At 40.9% G+C, this 24,605-nt stretch overlaps 1 protein-coding gene across 1 annotated transcript in view; it reads right to left on the bottom strand.

Annotated features, from left to right (window-relative positions):
- The window catches only part of LOC109911932 (solute carrier family 12 member 5-like), a 328,602-nt gene that overhangs the window by 95,839 nt on the left and 208,158 nt on the right, over positions 1-24,605 (bottom strand). Inside the window, 3 exon segments of the mRNA XM_048608592.1 lie at positions 5,124-5,335; positions 9,497-9,738; positions 15,896-16,026. Of these exon segments, the coding sequence (XP_048464549.1) occupies positions 5,124-5,335; positions 9,497-9,738; positions 15,896-16,026 (585 nt within the window).

Here is a 24,605-nt window from a genome sequence, read left to right as displayed (position 1 = left end):
GTTACGGCCACTGTAACATTTACAGTAAAGGTTTGCAGCAACAATTTACCTAAATGGCTGGTTTACAGTGTCTGCAGTCTCTCAACATGTCTATTCATTTACATTTCATGGAATATAAGGTTTTCTTGCAGGGCTGTTTTCCTCAGTGTCCTGATGAAATATTCATTGTCAAGTTAAAATAAATACTGGTTCATTCATTTCATTTATATTTTGTGGGATTTTGCACTTCAGCAAGATTTGAAATGGCAAACTTTGGGATGCTTTGATGATGTGAAAGAGGCCATCTAAAAGTTAGGATTTTTTTGGAGGCAAAGAACAGACAGTTGATACTATTAACCTAACTCCCAGATGGAAAATTGGCTGGCTTGGATTATGTATTCTCGTGAGTTCACACTAGCAATATTTAAGGTTCTGAAAAGTCTTGTGTTACTAGAAATACGATGTGGCAGAACTTCTACACATTAACTAGTACTGTTAAACACCCTGTCCCAAATATCACGGCCAACAAAGCACATATGTTTCTTGGGTAGCAATACCACCTTGTATGACTGGGCACCATTCTCAATGTTAGGGATAAATGTTGCTGTAGCACTTTGCTACAGTGTACCAGGCCTAACTGAGATGGACAAAAATCACAATAAAATGGGATTAAATGTCTTGAATTTCAATTGTAAACTTCCAAATACAAAACATTATTAAAACTGCTGTGCAGACTTCCCCGGGATTCAAGCCTAGCATGCAGTGTATTAGGAGTAGTAGAGGCAGAATTTGCAGAACCTTGGATGCCAAGGCTGTAACTTTCATTCTCAGTTCTGGTACACAGAGGCAGGAGGCTTCCCAGCCGCCACACTCCTTCTCTTCAATCTGGTGGGGGAGGGAATTGGAGTTAGCTAGGGTTAGGGTGACAACTGGTTTGGAATTCTAACAGGACAAACCCAGGAAGAGCTGCAGAAGCGACCAGTTTCTGAGGTAGATTAGGTAGAAAGTCCCAGCACTGTGTCCAATAACTAAAATGAAAGAATAAAATATAAAACATTCCTCCAGCCCTCACCCCTCATGCTTCCCTCACTTCCCCGATTCCCACACTGTTCCCATTTCTAATCCATGCCACCCTATGCTCCTTCACCATCTTCATGGCCCCTTGCATACCCATGTCAATTTATTACACACTTGCACCCATGACTCTTTTCCCCTTCACCACTATGCAAACGCATCTAGCATCCATAAGTCCCCACACACATGGGAAAAAAGTAAAGTTCAATTACCTAGAGTTCTGTTTTGAAGACTACACTCTGTTGAGAAATAAAAAGCACACTCATTCTTAGAAACACATTACTGCTTTGGCTTTTCTTGACAGGTCTTTTTGTTTTACAGATCTGATGGTCCCAAGGAACTTATGCATACCATCATTTCTATAGTTAACAATCCCAAAGGGCACCAAAGGACACCTGAGTAGCCCACATTCACAAAGAATATCTGACCCTTCAGCCCCAAAGTGTCCTTGGACCACACCCTCATCTCTCCAAAGGGAGGGGGCCTATCTATCCAAAAGAAATGCACTGTGACCTGGTCTGACCTGCGGTGTCTCCTGGTGACATACAGATGGGTTACCAAAGTGTGATTTAAATAGAGTAAGCTGACCATTTAAACAGTCAACTGCCTCTGGGAACAGAGTAGGCATAAAGCCAGTTTCAATTTCATTCCCGCATCAGCAGAATTGGAAAGTGACATGTTTGCAGGTGGAATTGTGATTTCAAGCCACTTCTGCCAGGTTGGAGAAGCTGTCTATCCTGGTGAAAAACTAGGCCCAGCTGTCATCTTATAAACCAAGATTCTTCTAGTCTTGCTCTGAGAAGACAGGATGGGCACAAGTGACACCCAATGCCCATCCAGAAAAGGGTCAGAAAAGTCCCACTCCGGGTTTTGCTCTCCCAACTACTCACCCAGATTACATGGTATGTATTAGCACATGCAGCAATTTAACAGTTTCATATTTGCTTCATCCTAAGTGGGTCTGACAATGACAGAAATGGGTTACAATTAATGGTTTCTGGTTTGAAAGCAGAGACTATGATTTCCTATTATAACATTGTGCATGAGAGGAGTTTACTGCAAGAAAACACAATACTATCTGGTCTCAATGGAAATTCAATTATCTCACTTCTGTTTATGAACAATCATCACACTTTCTCAATGGCTTCTCTCATAAGCAAAATGTGCAATTGTTCTTTTTTGATTAGAGTGTCACTCAACAAAAATCTTGGAGCACAAGAGAGCTCACCACGTGCCCTTCAGCAGTTCAAGAAGGTCACTCATCACCACCTTCTCCAGGGCAATTAAGGTTGGACATTTTTCTGAACTGACAATGTCCACATCCCCATGTTTCCAGGCATTGACAAATTGTTATACAGGTATTTCTGCTATAAAACGTGTTTTGTTAACACGAATTGGCTGGAATGCAATTGATGAATAGTGGACATTGTTTGGATAAGTGAACTTTCTGCTGTGCAGCTATAATGATTTTCTATAGCGATTTTCCTATAACGTGATTTCCTATGGCAATTTTCTATAGCGTGAGGTCATACAAGAAAGCAACTATCACGTTATAGGAGAAATAACTGTGAAATCTACAAACTTTTTGTTTTACTTTTTGCTTTTGTAATTTACGTCTCAGCATTTTACCCAATGGAAATAAAACACATATCGAAACAATTTCAGTCAAAATCAAATTCCAAAAGCTTTCATCGATTTACCTTTTTTTTAGCCAATACATTTTTATTTTATTCATTCACAGAACATGGGCATTGCTGGCTAGGCCAATGTTATTGTCCATCCCTAATTGTCCAGAGGCTGGTTAAGAGTCAAAAACGTTGCTGTGTATCCGGAGTTGTATGTCGGCCAGACCAGGTAAGGATGGTACACAGTTACCATCCCTAAAGGACATTGGTGAGGCAGATGGGTTTTTCCAACAGTTGACAATGGTTTACGATCATCATCAGACCATTAATTCCAGATTTTTAATCGGATTTAAATTCCACCATCTGCCATGTGAGAAATCAAACCCAGGTTCCCAGAACATTACCTGGGCCTCTGGATTAATAGGTTATCTATAGAGAAAACCACTAGGTCATTGCCTCCCCATCTTTTTGGAACTTTACACCAGGCACCATTGTGGTATGGTTTACTCCTTACATAAACAACCCCAGAAATATTTGGGAAGTAGGAAATTGTTCTAAAGCCAAAACTGATCATTACAGTCAACATAGCCAAGTTATTTTGTAATATGCTACCAGTTAACAACAAATTATTTTAGCTTTAGGAAGTAAACAGTGGATCATAGGAAAAAATGCAGAGGCTCAAAAATAGCCAGCTTTCAGTACACACTTGCTGGGATTGACAAATTTGTATTAGTCGAAATGTTACAAACCACACTTTCTTCTCCATCTCTCTCTTTGGTATCTTGGCTGCTGTACATCCGACATAGCGAAAGTCAGTACACTCCAAAATGAGGTCATGAAAGAAGCTATAGAAAGGGAATGTACTTTATTTTCTCTTCACAATCTAATCTTTCAATCTCTTCCACTCTGTCTCCCTTTAGCACACGTAACAGATCTATTATTTTGATGATTGTATGCAATGATATTTTAAATTGAATTTTATGATGTTGGTTATATGATGCAAACTGCTGCTCTAGGCAAGAAAGACTTAATTTTCTTAGAATTATTTATTTTTGGTTTTCAGAAGTTACAACATTTATTTGATTTGTTGTTTAATTAATGCCACTTCTCTTCAAGAAATGCCCAATTTAAAGAATTTCTGCTCTTCTCTCTGTCAGGCTTTCAGTTTGTTTCTTCTATCTTGTTCACCTTCATGACTTTTTCTTTCTGATTTTGTATGTCGGGTATATAAATGCCTATATCTGATTGAAAATTTATTGACCTGAAACACTACCAGCTCTGTTTCTCCCTGCACAGAGACTGCCTGACCTGCTTAGTATTTTCTGTTTCCTTCGTATTGCGTGTTCTGTTAATTGTTGCTTTGTTGTAGTAAATTATGTTTTCCAATATGTTGTTCCTGACATTTCCGAGGAACAGAATTCCACAAACAAAGAGGCCATTCATGTTTTGGGAGGTTGAAAACTTGAGGAAATAGGCCTCGGACAGTTTAAACACTTTTTGTGGTTAATTCATGGGATGTGGGTGTCATCGGCTGGGCCAGCATTAATAGGCTATCCCTAGTGGCCCTCGAGAAGGAGATCGTGAGCTGCCTTTCTGAACTGTTGTAGTCCATTTCGTGCAGGTTAGGGGGAAATTCCAGAATTTTCTCCCAATGCCAGTGAAGGAATAGAATAGCCCCACTTTGTATTGAGTCACACCACTGATGAGACAATCAGTAAAGGGAATGAAGTCCTCAGGAGTAAAACCATCCTAACCCACCTACTGGAGAAATTGATGGAATGGGGTCAGTTACCTGCTCAACACTCTGTCTCATTGTACTGCTCACTGACATCCATAAAAAGCAGAATTGGACAGTCTGTAAAATGACTACCCAACCTGGTTCTATCAGTTTCGTGCTAAGATTAAAATTACTTTCTAAGTTATTGTGTGTTCTTTTGATTTAGTTTTATATGACCATCACAAACAGAATAGGAAAACTGGAAAGAGATATTCCTTGCTCCATCTTTGGCCCAGTGAGTAATGGCACTAATCTACTTAGGCTCAAGGCTTTTGGATTTAGTCCTGGTTTCTGCTGAACTATCTGGTCTCAGCTAAGGTGCAACTGACCTCAAAGCCTTTTGAATAGGGAAGGATTAGTGAGAAATCAGCAAGAGGTTTTTGTTCCAAATTGCCATTCAGAGATGACTGTGTATATTGGATGATAACAGATTTGGCTTAGCTGAGGTTTATTCTTACTTTCTGGGATTTCACATGTGAAGAACGGGCTATCTGGGTGACATTGATAACTGTAGGACTGCATATCCAGCTGAGGTCACCAGCTTCAGGTGTGAAAGAGAACCTCAATTAAAAAAGAAGGAATTTTAAACCCCAATTGCTATGTGGACTGTTTTCTCACACAAAAAATAAGTAATTAACCTCTTTGGCACTTTTTCCATCACCACTTACCCATGAGAAGTCCACTGGCGACTCCAGGGATCCCTTGAAGTTCAGTGACATTGTTGTTCTCAAAGTATTCATCACAGGTGGCGTTGACAAAACTAGACGTGCAGAAGAGCTGCCAAAGCTTGGTGGTCACTGTTTCATTGGCCACAGTCATCACCTTAGCGCATACATCAAAACTGTGCCGTGACAATGTCCTGTTCCCTAGAATACAGACACTGAAAACAGAGATAACATCCTGTTAACTATGAATCCAGTAACATGAGGCAATCTCAATTATACACCAGCAGAACCACTTACTGTATTATCCCTCCTCAGAAATCTATTAGAATGTATTAGTAGGTCTCCTTGGTGTTACTCATAGTGAGAAGTGATAATGCAATTATGTAATGCATAATATATTATTCTGAAGCTAGGGTCAGCTATACTTCAGCTGATCTGTTCCTTTTGTTCACAATATTTAATCCTTTGACTAAAAGCATGCTGGTAGCAAATATATGGCCCTTTCTTCAATAAGGAAACTCTGCAGAAAGGCAAATACTTGCAGTTACAGCTCCTGGTCAGAAGATAAAATGAGGACCTTCTTAAATTTTGTACTTTTTACAGGTTTTTCTCTGGATGTGTGTAAACACTTGCAATTCAAACCTGTTGATTGAAGCTTTAGCTGAAATCTTTTGTTAAATGAGTGTTTTGTAGCCATTCTTACAACAAGAGTTACTGTTAAATAGACGGAAACATTTCTGAGGAACCCTGTAAGGATTTAAATTGGTGTGCAGTTATAAACTGGAAGGGCAATGTTATATCAAGGAAATGAAACAAAACAATTATAACGTGCAAATCACATCAAGTTCAAACCCAAATTGTAAAGCAAATTCAGCATTCATTTTCAAGTTTTTTCTCTTGCCCAGTTCACAGTCCTGACTCATATTGATTAACAGTATCTTTGGCAATTAAATATTTGTAGTTGTGATGCCAATCAAATGGGCTGCTTTGTTCTGGAAATGGGTCAAGCTTCCTGAGTGTTATTGTTATCAAGCCAAGTGGAGAGTATCCCATCAAACTCCTGACTTGTGCCTTGTAGATGGAGGACAGGTTTTAGGCAGTCAGAAGGTGAGTTGGTTGCTGCAGGATTCCTAGCCTCTGACCTTGTAGCCACAGCATTTGTATGGCTAGTCCAGTCCAGTTTCTGGTCAATGGATATTGATAGTATGTGATTCAGCAATGTTAATTTTTTTGAATGTCAAGGGATGATGATAAAATTCTCTCTGGTTGGAGGTAGTTATTGCCTGGTACTTGTGTGGCACAAATGTTAATTACCATAAGTCAAACCAAGGTTGGAAATGGTCCAGGTCTGACTGCATTTAGACGTGGACTATTTCAACATCTGAGAAGTTGCGAATGGTGCTGAACATGATGCAATCATCAGCAAACATCTCTATTTCTGACCTTATGATGAAGAAAAGGTCATTAATAAATCAGCTGAAAATATTCCTCATTGATGGGTATATTCCAATGTTGTGGCTGCACTGGAATAGCTCAGCACCGAGTCCAGAAGCATAAGTTTTCTGTACCATCATTGGAATGTTGTCAGGGCCCATAGCCTTTGCAACATCCAGTGCCTCTAGCCATTTCTTGATATTTAATACAGTGAATCAAATTGGCTGAAGACTGGAATCTGTGATGCTGGGACCTCCGTAGGAGCATGGAGGTTGGACCTCAGTTCGAATTTTATGTGCAGTTTCAAGTACCACACTTTAGAAAGGATGTGAATGCATTGGAGTAAGTACAAAAGAGGTTAACATCAATGTTCCCAATGATGAAAAACTTCAGTTATGAAAATAGATTGAAGAAGAAAGTGTGTTGCCGAACAAAGAGATCTAGGAGTTCAGGGGCATTGGTCCTTGAAAGTGGAGTTGTAGTAGGCAAGATGGTGAAGAAAGCGTTGGTCTTCATTGAGTATGGGAGTTGGGATGTTGTGTTGCGGCTGTACAGGACATTGGTGAGGCCTCTTTTAGAATACTGCATTCAACTCTAGTCTCCCTGCTGTAGGGAAGATGTTGCTAAATTTGAAAGGGTTCAGAAAAGATTTACAAGGATATTGCTGGGATTGGAGGTTTTGAACTTAGGGAGAGGCCTAATAGGCTGGAACTTTTCTCTCAGGAACATCAGAAGCTGAGGGAAGACCTTATAGAGGTTTATAAAATCATGAGCGCATGGAAAGGGTGAATAGCTAAGGTCTTTTCCCCAGGGTAGGGGTATCCAAAACTAGAGGGTTTAATGTGAGAGGGGAAAGATTTAAAAGGGACCTAAGGGGCAACTTTTTCAGGCAAAGGACAGTGCATGTAAGGAACAAGCTGCCAGGGAAGGTGGCGAAGGCTGGTACAATTATAATGTAAAAGGCATCTGGATGGGTACGTGAATAGGAAGGGTTTAGAGGGATATGGGTCAGATGCTTGAAAATGGGACAAGATTGGTTTAGGATATCTGGTCGGCATGGATGAGTTAAACCAAAAGGTCTGTTTCCATCCTGTATAAATACAACTATAAGTGGGAATTGTTTTCCTTGCAGAGGGAAAGACTAAAAGGAGATTTGATCAAAGATTTAAATGAGTGAGGAGTCCAGACAGAATAAACAGAGAATTATTTCCCGCTCGTAGACAGATGATGAATGATAGGACGCAGATTTAAAGCAATTTGCAAAAGTAGTAAATGTGATGTGAGAAGAAACTTTTTCACTCAGTAAGTGGTTCAAGTCTGGAATTCTCTATTGGAATTTGATGGAGTCAGGCTCAATTGAAGCATATAATAGGACATTAGATGATTATGTAAATAGAAATCATGTGTAAGGGCACAAGGAAAAGGTGGGAGGATGGCATTATATCATGACGCTCATCCAGAGAGTCAGAACACACATGAATGGATGGCCTTCGACAACTCTGTGATTCTGTGAAGATTGATTGGGGCAAGATAAAAGCAGTTTATTTATGGAATAAACTGGCATTGCCGGAAAATTACATTGTATCAAATTTGAAAGTGCTTCATTGGTTGCATTTTGGAACGTCCTGAAGTTTCAGAAGGTGTCTTACAAGTACAAATTATTTTTCTCACTATGAATAATGAATAGTTTGCTACACAGATGAATTGCTCCAATTTTCAACATGAGTCCAGATTTTGTAGTGGTAACAATGACAAAACTGTCAGCATGTACCATTAGGGAAGGTAATGATATAGTGATATTGGCTCTGAACTAGTAATACCTAACATTCTCAGAACATTGGGTCGAAATTTGAATTCAAGTCAATAAATCCGGTTCTAAAAATAAACTGATCTAATAGTAATCATTAAACAGAGCAAAAAATAAAATATCCCATCTAGTTCACTATCTGCCATCCTCATCTGGTCTGGTCTACATGTGACTCCAGACCATATAGTAATGTAGTTGACACTTAGTTGGCCTAGGAAACCACTCAGCTCAAGGGCAATTAGGGAAAATCTTAAACTTGTTGACAATGCCCCCATCTCACGACAGAAAGAAAAAGAAAATAATTTCTTAACTTCAGACGTCAGCATATGCACAGAATAACAGGGGGATCTGGAAGTTGCTGTCATTAATTTTGCATTTCTCCAGAAAGTGCACTGTTGAGGTACACCCAGACTGAAATCAACAGGAGGTCAGTTGAATTGATGAAAGATTCAACTCTTCAACTGTTAGTTCTTGCTGTCTAAAAAACAAACCTTGTAAAAGTAACAGCCTTTTGAATGAGATGTATTTGGGCTTTCAGTGGTGAAGTAACTTCATATTTACTGCTGAGCAGTAGATTTCACAAAAAAATACCAAGCAAGTAGGAACATCTGGCCATGACATGAATTCATTATTTTAGGTTTTCTGCCCTACCCATTGATATGGTATCATGCTTTTGTTGAATCCAATAGCACAATCCATCTTCCTGTGGTGTTCTTGGAGGTCTTGCTTGTATTGAGTGCATCTGGGATTTCTCTCAATTTTTACTGGCCTGAATCTGAATTGTAAGGGTTTTGGTCCTTCATTGATACAAGATTTTTCAGAAGTGGGAAAAGTGGCTGAATAATTTAGTAACCCAGTAACTGGTAAGGTTAATGAACTTTCATTTTGCTGTAACTTTTCAATATTTTCCACTTTTTCTTTAGATTTATGACACTTTGCAATTTTTCTTTGACCTGTCTTCAGACTAAGGTCACCTGGCTGTGAACAGGGTACATAATATAACTGACTGAATGAGTTTGAATTAAAGTCCGATCAATTTCAATTGATATTTGATCTCATGGAACCTAATAGGTATCGTGTTTGCTGGTTTAATGCTATTAAATATTGTATTGTCACCATACGGTATTATACTTACGGGAAGTTTGGTGGATCAATTGCAGATTTGATTACTCCGGCATAAATGGAAAGAATGGATAAGATGACACAGGCCAGGAACACTAGTGCAAACTTGTTGACGTATTTGACTCCTACAAAGACTACAAGAGCCATGCAGGTGAGGACACACGTTCCATACACGCGCATGTTATTCAACATGGCTGCTGTCTCCTCACTGGCTTCCTCTGCTTTGAAAATTGCCATGCTGGGCAAAATGTATGTCTGCAAAAAGCACAGGGAATTACAGAATTTTTGTAAACAAATGTAGCCACCCTTGTTTTTAATTGTTTTACCCATTTAGACTCTTCCCAACATGGTGAGCAATCATGATAATTATATAACCATCATGCTATCCTCTCTCCAGTCAACACTGTTAGTCAAATATATCATTAACTACAACATTTAGATTAGAACTAGATGTATGGTGGGTAAACGGAAGATAATATGCTATCGTTATCAGGATTCAATAGCTAAATAATGTAAAATTGTTCTTATGTTTACAATGTTATACAAACTGAAGGATTTTTTAAACATATTGTAGAGAGGAAAACACAGGAACATTCAACTCATTGAGTCTGCTTTGCCATTCAATGATATCATTGGCTGATCTACACCTCAACTTCATTTACCCACCTTAGTTCCACACCCATTTGACACTAATGTGAATCTAAGGAAATTGTAGCAACTTCAGTCTCTACAGTTCCAATTATCCCAGCATCCGCATGCCTCCTTAGGGAAAAGAAAATCAGATTTATGCTGCCCTGTATGAAAACAGTATACATTTTCCTGACCTACCACACTGCTGATCCTGAATGTGAGTCGAAACTGAGCCATGATCGATCCTGGGATCTTTCTGCCCTGAATGATTCAACATGACATTGTACAATAGAATTATCCACTGAACTATTTTGTAAGGCAGATGACAAATTTTAAATGCTTTAATCAGGCAGCTTCAATATCCTTCAGGAATCAAAGTACTGTCAATCCTGTTTGGGGAAATTGCGCCTTTAGGTACTCCATGCTTTTTTATATTCACACAATGGAATATGGACATTGCTGGCTGTCAGCATTTATTGCCTGTCCTTAGTTGTCCTTGAGAAGCTGCCTTCTTGAACCATGGCAGCCCATGTACTGTATGTAAACCACAATGTCCTTAGGGAGGGCACTTGAGGATTTTGACCCATTAACAGTGAAGGAACGGTAATATATTTCCATATCAGGATGGATGGTGAGTGGCTTTGATGGGAACTTGCAGGTGTTTTGGTATTTCAGTGGCTAAATATTTGAAGATGTGGTGCCAATCAATTGGGCTGATTTGTCCTGAATGGTGTCAAGCTTCGTGAGCGTTGTTGGAGCTGCACCCATCCAGGCCAATGGGGAGTATTCCATCAAACTCCTGACTTATGCCTTGCAGATGGTGAACAGGCTTTGGGGGGAGTCAAGAGATGAGTTCCTTGCTGCAGTATTCTTAGACTCTGACATGCTCTTGTAGCTACTGTATTTATAAGATGAGTTGAGTTTCTGGTCAATGGTAACCTTCAGGATGGTGAAACTGATCAGTTCTTAGAATTTTGTGAACAGAAATCAGTTCATGACTTGGAGGTTTTCATTCTTGATCATTTCCAGTAGAAAGAAGCACTTTTAAAAGTTGGAAAAGCTGATTCTTTAGGTACTGGACATAAGGTATATAATAAATGCTATAAGAATCTACATGCCTTCATTTTGCAGTTCTCTGCTGTGCTATTTAGATTTGGGCCAACACATCATAGCAAAGGGTAGCTACTGGATGACAAGTGCAAAGTGCTGATCACATGACTTCTGTTCGCTTCTGTATAACCCATTTGTGCAGTATCCATACAATGAAGGTCATATGTCAGGGCAGGCTATTGGCATGCTGCAACAATGCTTCATTGTCTTGACCACTCTGGAAGAGCCCACGACGCTTGAAAGAGTGGTCACAACACCTGTGCTGGCTTGCTACATCCTCCACGAGTTCAACATCACAAGGTGACAGCCCGTGCCACCAGCTCTATGGCAAGTAGTTGAGGAGCACGGCAAGGACGAGAAAGAGAGGAGGCCAATGACACAGTTGCTTCCTGGCCTACCTGAATGTGAAGAACTCATTCAAGGGTGATAACAGTAACCATTAGCCCTTTTTCACATTCACTGACAGTCTCACACCTTTCATTTTCTCTGCCACTGACCGCTACATTGTCAGCCTGGTGACAGTGCAAAATTAAAAGCTGCCACAAAATCAACATTCAAATCAAATCTATAAATCAAGTCATTTTGTGTTGTTTAGTTAATCATTCTACTGTCAGTCTCGGTGTTCCTTTGCCTGTCCTAGTGCTGCTATGCAGTGCCTAGCCCAGTGCCTGGTGTTGATTTTCAATGGGGGATATTGCAGATGGCCTTGCGGAATACTCTCGAGCAGTTTCTGTCCTCAAAACTGCAAGATGATGCTACAGTGAATAAAGATGATGCATTTCTTGAAGTACATTGTCGTATTGAAGAATTGAAGCCTGATTCAGAATTGCAGCATTTCACTTCGATGGCAGCAGTCCGGCAGAAATCCAATAACTCCTGGTGGAGTGGCTATGGTGGGAGGACAACTGAGGGAAGAAAAGTGGTTTGTACATCATGGAACCGCTGCACTAAAGCAGCAACTCAGTAATCACTTCAATCTTTTAGAGCATAGCGTGCTAGGTAATGTGTGAACACTGGTGCCTTCAGTTATGATGATAACAGTTTAAGCCTGCATGGTAGCACGGTGAACTTTCATGACTTCATGACTGCAGCACACAGACTTTGGATGGCTTCTGCTTGTGCTGCAATGGAGGCTGAGAAATTGCCATCTTCAGAGGCTAAATGATGACCGGGCCCACCATTATACTGATGGATTTGGCCACTGTTTTCATGCTGAAAGCACAGGCAAACTCTTTGCAAAGCCTCATGCTAAGTGAGTGTTGGACTTCTCCATGCTCTTTCACATTAAAGGTAGGATTCTTGGAAGGTACAAGCATTTTATTGCTATCATCCATCAAACTTTTTTCTGTAGCCTGCCACATGAAAGTGCCCCTCTGAGGCTTCTGCAGCAGAACCTGTGCAACATTGTCCATGGTCGACCTGGCACTTGTACTATCCTTTGCCTTGTCTGGAGGCCACTCATTTCCAGTGTGTCACTATGTGGAGAAGTCTCTTTATGCTATCCTCAAAATTTTACAGTGTCAGTTTCTATGCTGGTGCTTGCAAGTGTGAAATGAAGAGGTGAAATTATCCAGTTCTTCCTGTTCCTGAACTGTCAGGTCAGTCTGAACTCCTTAGGTATATAACAAACAATTGGAGCAGGAGTAGGCCATAATGTCACCTCTCTGTTCAATTAGGTTATGGCTGATCTTTGACAGTTTATGGTCCAGTCTTAGGATTCAAAAATCTATCTATTTCAGCCTGGATTATGTTCAGCAATTGAGCATCCACAGTCTGTTCGGTTAGAGAATGCCAAAGATTCACCACCGTTTGAGTGCAGTAATTTATCCTTGTCTTAGTGTTAAGTGTGTGATGACATTTAAGCTGTAAGTATCAATTTAAAGAAAATTTGTAATTTCATTAAAATCCTATGAAGTCTATTGTTGCTTTTCAGAATTTTTGAAAAGATTTTTGAGGTGGTCACACCAATTGCAAAGGGATCAACTGTATTTCAATTTAATTTTTCTTTCCATATAATAACAAATACAGATCCATGTGACCTTACAATCTTTGACCTGGATGAATTGCCAACATGAAGGAAATTAGATTCAAAAGCCATGTGGGCAGTGACTAACAGCTGCAGCAAAGGAGAGAATAAAGAGGGTAAAAAGGATAAATTTACAAGAGCCTATGTGTGTAATGCTGTTAAAAAATGGACAAAAAGCTGAAGACATGGTTACAACAGAGATTGTGATTTGGACAAGTTCACGACTATGATTCAGTTTCACCAGAAGCATGTAGCCTGTTGAAAAAGGTTCATTAAAGGAGAGAGGTAAAAAATATCTGAGGAATCTGTCATCAAGATCGTCATAAATCTGGTTAAGGAGTTTCTATTGGAGTTTGGGTGATGACTCTGGAAGAGTGGAATTATCTTTGCATGTGACTTAAGAACTAAATGCAATGAATGAGAAAAATGAGAGATTCTTTTTTAATTCTTACATAATTGGGAGACAGAGTTGGAAAGATTAAGAGATTGAATCTGTTGTTACTTTTGGATGGGGAGTTGATATGAAATCTTGGAATCTCATTAGGTAGTCTTTGTTGTACCTGCTATTCCATGTGTAATTTTTAGTTTGCACCAATTGTAATTTACTTGTTAGTTCAGGTTTAATTTCTGTTGAATCTGATTTGTGTTAATGTAAAAGATACAACAAATTTCTTCATTTTGGTATCATTCAGTAGATTTTATTATTATGGTCTTACAGTTCCTTCATGCAAATGATAACAAGTGATCCATCCTTTATCCTGAAACAATGAGCCTTAATGAGGTTGTTGACTTGTTCGCCAAGCTGGCTTGTTTTCGTTCAGATGTTTCGTCACCATGCTAGGTGACATCATCAGCGAGGCCTTCGATGAAGTGATGTTATTCTACTCCGCTTGGAATTTATATTGCCCGGTCCGTTATGGCGAGTAGTGTCATTTCCGGTTTTGTTTTGGGTTTGCGTATGGGGTCTAATTCTGTACGTTTGTTGATTGCATTATGGGTTGAGAAACATGCCTCTGGGAATTACCATACTTGGCTATGTTTGGCTTGGGCTACTACAGTTACATTGTCCCAGTTAAACTGACAGCCTTCATTTTCTGAGTGTACTGATATTAGGGAAAGATCATCATGTCCTTTTGCTGCTAGCTGATGTTCATATTTTCTGATGGCTAACTTCCTTCCCGTCTGTTCGATGTAATGTTTGTGGCAGTCATTGCATGGTATTTTGTAAACTACGTTGGTTCTGCACGTCGTAGGTATGGGGTCTTTAATCCTTGTGAGTATTTGTCGTAGCATGGCTGTGTGCTTGTGTGCTACCATGATTCCTAGTGGTCATAGGTGTCTTGTTGTCAGTTCTGATATGTTCTTGATGTAGCACAGTGTGGCCAGTGCATTAGGGCGTACAGTGTCCTCTCGTTGTTGTCTATTTAGCAGGCACCTTCAGATGAAGTTGCGGGGATATCCGTTCATAGCAAAGATTTTGTATAGGTGTTCTTCCTCTTTCCTGCGTAGTTCTGGAGTGTTGCAGTGAGTGGTGGCCCATTTAAATTGTGTCCCAATACAGCTTTGTTTTTGGGTGTTGGGGTGGTTGCTGTGGAAGCTGAGGATTTGGTCAGTGTGGGTTGCTTTCCTGTGTACCTGTGAAGTTTTGGGTGATGTGTTCATTGCGATTTAGCAGCTGGCAGTGATTTAGTTACTGAACTTCGCACTGCACTGTAACCAGATCATTGTTTTAATCCCCTGGCTCTCACCTCCAAGGTTCTCTGCTCCTACTGCCTTTTGGAAATTTGCCTGCATGACCTCATGCCCCCTTGACTTCCAGTCCCCACAGATACATTTCTCCTCCTCTGCAACCTCTCCATCGAGGCTTCCAGTGAAGTTTCAGAAAGTCTTGCAGCCCAATTTATTTCATGTTGTACCATCTCTTTTCACAGGTAAGATGCAGTTCAAATTCAGCCATCTTTCTTCCATGTCTTGATGAACCTGCCATCGTTGCTTAGTCATAAATATGATGGACAATTTCATGGATGGGAAATGTCCCAGTATCTGTTACAACAATTATGCAACTCACTTTTAAGAGGTATTGGCTACCTTTAAATAGCATCAGCCACATATGATATTGACCACCCCCTACACAGGATCCAGACAATCAACAACAGTTTGTGCTGCCTGGATAATGCAATTATGTGTAAGAGCAGACTAGAAAAAATTCCCATGCTGTCTCCAATGCAATCAACCAGCACAACTTAATTACTCATTGCAATTCCCAAGTCCGGCTTTGGGGTTATCAATTTCGTAATCCACCCAAAATTCTGTTCTAAGCTGGCACTTCATTTTGGCTCAGCCCTGGCCTCATCATAAGCCACTTCAAATCCCCCTTAAGGGTTGAGCCGAAAATCCAGGCCTTCAGTACAGTACTGAAGGAGTGTTGACTTTTGGATCAAATATTAAATGATGCCATATCTACCTGACCAGTAGAACAGATAGTCTCAGTATTATGCCATTGTTGACATCAGCCCTTGTTGTGTGCTAACTGACTGTTCTGGTTTTACATCTCAAAGTTCCTCATTTTTGATGAAGTACTTTGAAATAGCAATTGGGCGGCAAAATCCAAGCTTTTTCTTTCCTCCAGCTTTTGCTTGTACTCACCAACAGGATTTCAATGGTACCCAGGATATACATAGCACCAGCAAAGGTTGTTCCCAGGTAGAAACAGAGGCCCACGGCACCTCCGAATTCTGGACCCAGTGAGCGGGAGATCATGTAGTAGGAGCCACCAGCTGTATGAAACACAATAAACAAGGAACATAAATCAGAAACATCTGCATTTCGATGGCAGGTCCACCGTCACTTTTTCCTTTGAATTTACACATGATCATATCAAAGATTTTCAAAGGTAGTGATATTGGAAATATGCAATGTATCTGATCATGGGATCAATTGAATCTGCAAACTGATCTTCCGTTACTTGAAGATTGAAGATGTTCTCAGGTCCGTCCACATTTGTCACAAACACCAACATTAAACATAAATGCTCACAAGACCAAGTTGTCCCATTCGACACTCAGAGAGAACAAGACAATGAGAGATGTGAACATCCACCAATTGTATGTGCTCTCAAGATAATTATGACCACTTGATCCTCCTTATCCATCCATTTGGAATGAGCTTTACATTTTTGAATTGCAGAATCCAATTTTTAACTAAAATAGTTCCAGGAGTTTTTGTTCCAAGTGTTTTTTTTTCTGGAAGTGTGTTCCGCCAATGGAATTGAAGGCAAGGTTATTATTCAACGGAAAGCACTAATACAGTTGTGGGTCAACTCATAAATCATTAGTTTTTTTTTAAACTTATATTGATTGTTGTTATTTCCATGTTGGGCTCTGGGTTACCAATCACTGGCAGCTTTGGTTGGGGTTGAGTGCTGCCACAAATCGTCCTTCCTATGCCAAGTCAATGGCCTGCTAACTCAAAGTGAAGGATAAACAACTGCCAAACCTTAAGAAGACTTCTTTACAAAATTAGAGACATGTACAGTAATTGCATTATAGCAATAGATACAATATGATCTTAGCATTGTCACTTTCTCAAAAAAGTAAAAGCAGATACAAATACGGTCCTTCATTTCATATTACATCAATCTCCTGAATTGGAATCTACTTTGGATGATCCTATTCCACAGAGCTGAACTTTACCTGTGACCTCAGACTTGATGAAAGCCCTCTCCCTGTATGTAAAGCATTCAAACATGCAGAAAATGTTGGACTAATTGTATTACCTTCTAGAGCAGGATGACTAACACCCAGCAGAAAGAGCAATTTGGGGTTTCCTCCATAGACCAATTAATAGGGATAATCCAGCTGAAGCAAATTTTTTGAATGAACTGCCCGAACAGTGCAATTCCGAACTTATATAGTCCCTACAGTGTGGAAGCAGGCCATTCAGCCAATCGAGTCCACACCGACTCTCTGAAGAGCATCCCTACTCTATTCCTGTAACCCTGCATTTCCTATGGCTAATCCACCAGCCTGCACATCCCTGGACATTATGTGAAATTCAGCATGGCCAATTCACCCTAACCTACACATCTTTGGACTGTGGGAGGAAACCCACACAGAAATGAGGAGAACATGCAAACTCCACACTGACAATTGTCTAAGGGCAGATGGAACCCGAGTCCGTGGCTCTGTGAGGCAGCAGTGCTAACCACTGAGCCACTGTGTCGCCCTTATACTTAGGCTGACCTGCAAAACTTTTCTCTGGTGTTTTATTGATTACTGTGTGAATCCATCCATGGATGCCCTTGCTCAATGGACTTTCAGCTGCAGTATTAATGGCCATAACATTCATGTTTTCTCAAATGTTTTTAAACTAGTTATCAGCAAATTCCCCTCTGTTACCAGTCAGGAACTTATCTGGTGTCCCTAAATCCAGTCCCCAACCATTTATCTATGATTGGTCTATAGTCATCCTTTCATTCTTGCTAAATGTAAATGTGGGAATGACTAAATCTATTTGCCATGTTTACGAAGTATACAATGGAAATATTTCTGCCTTTGTCCCATACATTTACATAAATGGCAACTACCTTGTTAAAGCCATGTGGAGGCTTACAAAAAGAGCTGGTTATATCCAACCAAACCTTTTATCAATTTCACATTTTGCACTAACCTTTTCAATGAGTCTCATTTACTCTTCATCAACAATGCCTGTATCATTTGACAGAAGTCTTCATCTTTCACAATAAGGATGAGCGAATTATCTGTCCAACTTTATGATGGTTTACTTTTTTTCACTCTGATTCTTATCGCTTGATGCCATCAATAAGGTCAGAAGTGTGGATGTTTGCCGATGATTGCACAATGTTCAACTTCATTTGTGACTCCTCAGATCCTGAGGAAGTCCATGTTCAATTGCAACAAGATCTGGACAATATCCAGGCTTGGGCTGACAAGTGGCAAGTAACATTCGCACCACACAAATGCCAGGCTGTGACCATCACTAATAAGAGATAATCTAACCACTGCCCCTTCGCATTCAACCGTGTTACCATCACTGAATTCCCCACTGTCAACATCCTGGGGATTGTCATCGACAAGAAACTCAGCTGGACTCAGCACTTAAACACAGTCGTTACAAGAGCAGGTCAGAAGCTAGGAAAACTGTTGGCGAGTAACTCACCTCCCGACTCTTCAAAGCCTGTCCGCCATCTACTAGGCACAAGTCAGGAGGGTGATGGAATACTTCCCAATTGCCTGGATGAGTGCAGCCCCAACATCACTCAAGAAGCTTGACACCATCCAGGACAAAGCAGCCCGCTTAACTGGCATTACATACACAAGCATCGACTCCCTCCACCACAGACGCTCATTAGTAGCAGTGTGTACTATCTACAAGATGCACTGCAGAAATTCACCAAATATCCTCAGACAGAACCTTCCAAACCCACAACCACTCCTATCTAGAAGGACAAGGGCAGCAGATATATGGGAACACCACCACCTTCAAGTTTCCCTCCAAGCCACTCACCATCCTGACTTAGAAATATATCACTATTCCTTCACTGTCGCTGGGTCAAAATCCTGGAATTCCCTCCCTAATAGCATTGTGGGTCAACCACAGCACGTAGACTGCAGCAGTTCAAGAAGGCAGCTCACCACCACCTTCTCAAGGGCAACTACGGAAGGACAATAAATCTAAGGTTCTTGAGTGGATTTGTAGCTTGGGTTGTGGATGCTGTGGTTGGTTTGTCACCAGGGAAGGGGAAAAGAATGAACAGCTCCCATTCCTGGACATCCTGGTAGAGTGCAGGGCCAACGGGGAATTCCTGATGAAAGCACACAGGAAAGCCACACACACTGACCAAGTACAATAAGAAAAAAAACCAGCCCCACAGCATCCACAACCCGAGCTACAAATCTACTCAAGAACCTTAGAGACCTACAGGCAAAGCACACTCAAATTGGCCCAGAAATGGGAAAACTACACCAAACGACAGGGTGCTACCCACGAGCAACTTTACTTCCGACATGGATGCCTCAGGAACCAGGTATTACCACACTGTGTGAGATACAATCTCCCCATCAACAACCCACATGCACATAGGACAGTAGAAAACAATGGCCACAGGATGGTGAAGGTAATGATCAACGATGCACACAACCGGCTCCATAGATGTGATAGAGAAATTATGCACCAAAAAACCCTATTCCAAGACGCTACCAACCTAGACTGGACATCAGACTTAGCACGAGCCATTAACGTCAGTCAACAGATAACAAGAACCAAGAAAAGACAGATCCTACAAGAAAAACTAGCCAAACTAACTCACCAAAAGGACAACCATAGGTCAGACCCCTGGATAAGAAACCTTTCAGACAGGAAACTAACAGACACAGAGAAAGCTGTTCGAGTTCATGGACTCAACTACAACCACAGAGATGCTGACAAGACAGAATTTCTAGCCACACTAGAAACCACACAGAAGACCAACGGCATCAATTAATAAACACAACAAGCCATAAGACAGGCAGTGGTCCCAACACTGACCAGAAGGAGCGAACTTAACACTCTCATCACATCAGGAAGGAAGGCCCGAGAAGGACTGAGAAAAGACAAAAACATCATAATACTACCAGCGGACAAAGGGCACATGACAGTAATACTAAACAAATGGGACTACCTCACTAAAGCACAGACACTACTAGCAGACACTAACACGTAGCGGCAAGTGCAATTAGATCCGATACTGCAACTGGCTAATATAATACACACTGAAGAGACTCAAACAGACAATCAACAAAACAGACTACCTAAAAATGAAACCAGAACAGATAAACACCTCCCGATTTTATGGCCACCCAAAGGTACACAAACTGGAAGTACCCCTGAGACCCATAGTCTCCCTCCCAGGCACACTGTCACATAGGTTAGCAAAGGAGTTACAATGGAGACTGAAGCACCTTGTCGGCAAGTCACCCCACTCAATCCACTCAGCCCAAGAGTTCCTCAAATCCCTCAAGGACATAAGAAGAGATGATGATGAGGCCAAGGTATCAATTGACGTCACCGCCTTATTCACATTGATCAACAAACCATTGGCAAGAGAAACACGAGCAACATTACTAAAACAAGAACAAGTCCTGAGTGACACCATCTCCTCACACAACATGCTGAAGTTATTGAACCCATGCCTCATGACCCACTTTATGTTTAACAGCCAAATATATGAACAGATCAATGGGACACCCATGGGGTCACCTATTTCCGGTCTAATAGCAGAAGCGGTGATGCAGAGGCTCAAAAGCATGGGCCGTCAGCAAATCCAACCCAAACTATGGATCCAATACGTGGATGACACCTTCGTCATCATCAAATGGACCAAACTAGAGGAGACACACCAACCAATAAACAATACTCTCACCAGCATCAAATTCACCAGGGAAGAGGAAAAGAACAAATAGCTCCCATTCCTGGACGCCATGGTGGAATGCAGGGCCAACGGGGAATTCCTGATGAAAGTACACAGGAAAGCCACACACACTGACCAAGTACTGAATTTCAACAGTAATCACCCTAACACACACAAATGAAAAATAAAACCAACCACAGCACAGGCAATAAAAATTGGCCAGCCAGCGACGCCCACACCCATAAATGAATTTAAAAAAAGAATTCCTAACATTGGTTATTAATAGCAGGTGCCTTTAGCAAAATGCAGTAATTAATGCCCTGATGAAGTAAACTGTAGACCCACTGATATTCCAAAACTCATTGCCTTATCTTGCTTCATGTTCAGTTTTATCTGTCTCTTTTTCATAGAAAGCTCACTAACAACAATCGTATCTCATGAGAGACTACACCAGTATAAATAAAGTGGCTTTTTGCAGCAATTTTGTGTGAAAGCACCAATCATTTTAGTGACTGCAATATTTGTCATCACCAAACTTAAAACAAGAAGAATTTTTTTATACTCCTTCAATTTGCAAAGATTTCCATCACAATTTTAGTTGATCTGTTTCACATACTGTTGAAGGGTAACCACCATCTAGTACAGCACAGCTGAATGTGTCTGTGACCAACACATATATCAATGGACCAAAGTTCATTTTACCTGTTACAAACCATTCTGATTGATCATTATCTTTTTTGCAGTCAAAGAATTCACTGTGTTGTGCGTCATTTTGAAGACCCTGCTTTTCCAATTTGGGCAGTTCATTGTATGGTGATATTTTGAGTCAAACATCAAGCAACTGTTAACTATTGGGGTGGCACCGGGCCTCCCAGCACCAGGGACCCAAGTTCGATTCCACCCTCAGGTGACTGTCTGTGTGGAGTTTGCACATTCTCCTCGTGTCTGCGTGGGCTTCCTTCAGGTGCTCCAGTTTCCTCCCATTGTCCAAAGTTGCACAGGTTTCGTGGATTAGTCATTGTGTCCAGGCTAGGTGGATTAGCCATGGGAAATGTGAGGTTACAGGGATAGGGTGGGGGGCTGGTGATTCTGGGTTGGATGGTCTTTGGAGGGAGAGTGTGGACTTGGTGGACTAAATTCATGCTTCCACACTGTAGGGAATCTATTCTTCTATTCCTCATGGTCTTCTGGGGTTAATTTGCTAATTATTGCTATTACAATCCTACCTTCTGCTGTGTTATGCTTTCTGATGCACCCCTTCATTTGCATTAAAAACTGTTTCCAACACCTGGATGATCTTTAAATGCAACTCTGTTCCTTGTGATACCATGGAATGTGTCATCTGTTCTGTGAAAGCTGTCAGAAATGAATGTTTACTTGGGAGAGTTTTAAGGCAGCTTCATTTGATCCAACAGGACATTTATCTCTGAGACCTGAGTCCCAGTCAGAACTAGAAGCTTGTCCATATATGACATCCTAGCACATGGGGATTATAATCTTTATTTAAAGTTTCATTTTTTTCTAAGCTTCCAAAGATCTCATTTAGGCAGCTGTCCTATGCTATCATGATATACTCTCAATAGGCAGATAGTGAACAAAGAATGAAAAGCCAGTCATTTCTTGGAATAGATTGGTTGGCGAGTGAAACACAACAGGTATATATCCCCAACCCACTCAGCTCTTGAGTCAATATCTTTATATGTTGTTATGAAAAGAAAATGCCTTATTAAAAATATTGATTTCTGTAACCACTGGGTGGAAAAACCTAATGCAATATTTGTTTGAAAAGAAAGACTAAAACTCTCATTACAGAGGTTTGAGCTCAGAGTCAAAGATGGCAAGACAATTTATATTGTTGTACCTCACATGTTCCAACATTGAGATGAAGGTTACAAGTCATCAAAAACTTATCAAAGATAATGAGCTTATGGAATCCGGAGGGACTGCAGATCCTCTCCAATTGGAAAAGCATCAAGGCAATCAGCTCTGATAGTCAACTCAGTAGGGACAACCTAACCAACCAAATCACTTGTACAATGAAATCTTGGCTGATAGAATTCCAAGACTTGATAAAATCAAGTTATTATTTCAATACAGTGGCACTCAACCATATTTGAATAACTGGTTACTTATAAAGGGACAATCATATCAAAGACCATACTTCTACACATTCGAAACATCTTTTCACTGCAGTATAGTAAAAGCTTTGAAGATGCCAAAGGATCAAGAACCTGGATGGGTTCCTTCCTCTCTCTCCAAGAACAAAGAACAAAGAACAAAGAAAATTACAGCACAGCAACAGGCCCTTTGGCCCTCCAAGCCTGCGTCGATCCAGATCCTCTATCTAAACCTGTCGCCTATTTTCTAAGGATCTGTATCCCTCTGCTCCCTGCCCATTCATCTATCTGTCAAGATACATCTTAAATGACGCTATCGTGCCCGCCTCTACCACCTCCGCAGGCAATGCCGTCCAGGCACCCACCACCCTCTGCGTAAAGAACTTTCACACATATCTCCCTTAAACTTTTCCCCTCTTACTTTAAATCGTGACCCCTAGTAATTGAGTCCCCCACTCTGGGAAAAAGCTTCTCGCTATCCACCCTGTCTATACCTCTTATGATTTTGTAGACCTCAATCAGGTCCCCCCTCAACCTCTGTCTTTCCAATGTAAATAATCGTAATCTACTCAATCTCTCTTCATAGCTAGCGCCCTCCATACCAGGCAACATCCTGGTGAACCTCCTCTGCACCTTCTCCAAAGCATCCACATCCTTTTGGTGATGTGGCGACCAGAACTGTACGCAGTATTCCAAATGTGGTCGAACCAAAGTCCTATACAACTGTGACATGACATGCCAACTCTTGTACTCAATACCCCGTCCGATGAATGAAAGCATGCCGTATGTCTTCTTGACCACTCTATTGACCTGCATTGCCACTTTCAGGGTACAATGGACCTGAACACCCAGATCTCTCTGTACATCAATTTTCCCCAGGGCTTTTCCATTTACCACATAGTTCGCTCTTGAATTCGATCTTCCAAAATGCATCACCTCACATTTGCCTGGATTGAACTCCATCTGCCATTTCTCCGCCCAACTCTCCAACCTATCTATATTCTGCTGCATTCTCCGACAGTCCCCTTCACTATCTGCTACTCCACCAATCTTAGTGTCATCTGCAAACTTGCTAATCAGATCATCTATACCTTCCTCTACATCATTTATGTATATCACAAACAACAGTGATCCCAACATGGATCCCTGTGGAACACCACTGGTCACAGTTCTCCATTTTGAGAAACTCCCTTCCACTACAACTCTCTGTGTCCTGTTGCCCAGCCAGTTCTCTATCCACCTAGTTGGTACACCCTGGACCCCATGCGACTTCACTTTCTCTATCAGCCTACCATGGGGAACCTTATCAAATGCCTTACTGAAGTCCATGTATATGACACCTACAGCCCTTACTTCATCTATCAACTTTGTCTCTTCCTCAAAGAATTCTATCAAGTTGGTAAGACATGACCTTCCCTGCACAAAACCATGTTGCCTATCACTAATAAGCCCATTTTCTTCCAAATGTAAATAGATCCTATCCCTCAGTATCTTCTCCAGCAGCTTTCCCACCACTGACATCAGGCTCCCTGGTCTATAATTACCTGGATTATCCTTGCTATCCTTCTTAAACAAGGGGACAACATTAGCAATTCTCCATTCCTCCAGAACCTCACCCGTGCTCAAGGATGCTGCAAAGATATCTGTTAAGGCCCCAATTCAATTTACAAGCATTTGAACCCTATTTGCTGATTGTAATTATTCAGATGCCACAGATAGAGTTCTTCAAGGAATTCAAATTAAACACAGCTGTTGCCAGAACAAAACAAAAGACAAATCACAGAATCTCTACAGTGTGAAAAGTGACCCATCAAGTCAGCACCAGACCTCC

The sequence above is a fragment of the Rhincodon typus genome, chromosome 19 (assembly GCF_021869965.1).
Source record: "Rhincodon typus isolate 14 chromosome 19, sRhiTyp1.1, whole genome shotgun sequence".
NCBI lineage: Eukaryota > Metazoa > Chordata > Chondrichthyes > Orectolobiformes > Rhincodontidae > Rhincodon > Rhincodon typus.
Note: the sequence above shows the minus strand (reverse complement) of the source record. Positions and strands in the feature narration are given on the sequence as shown.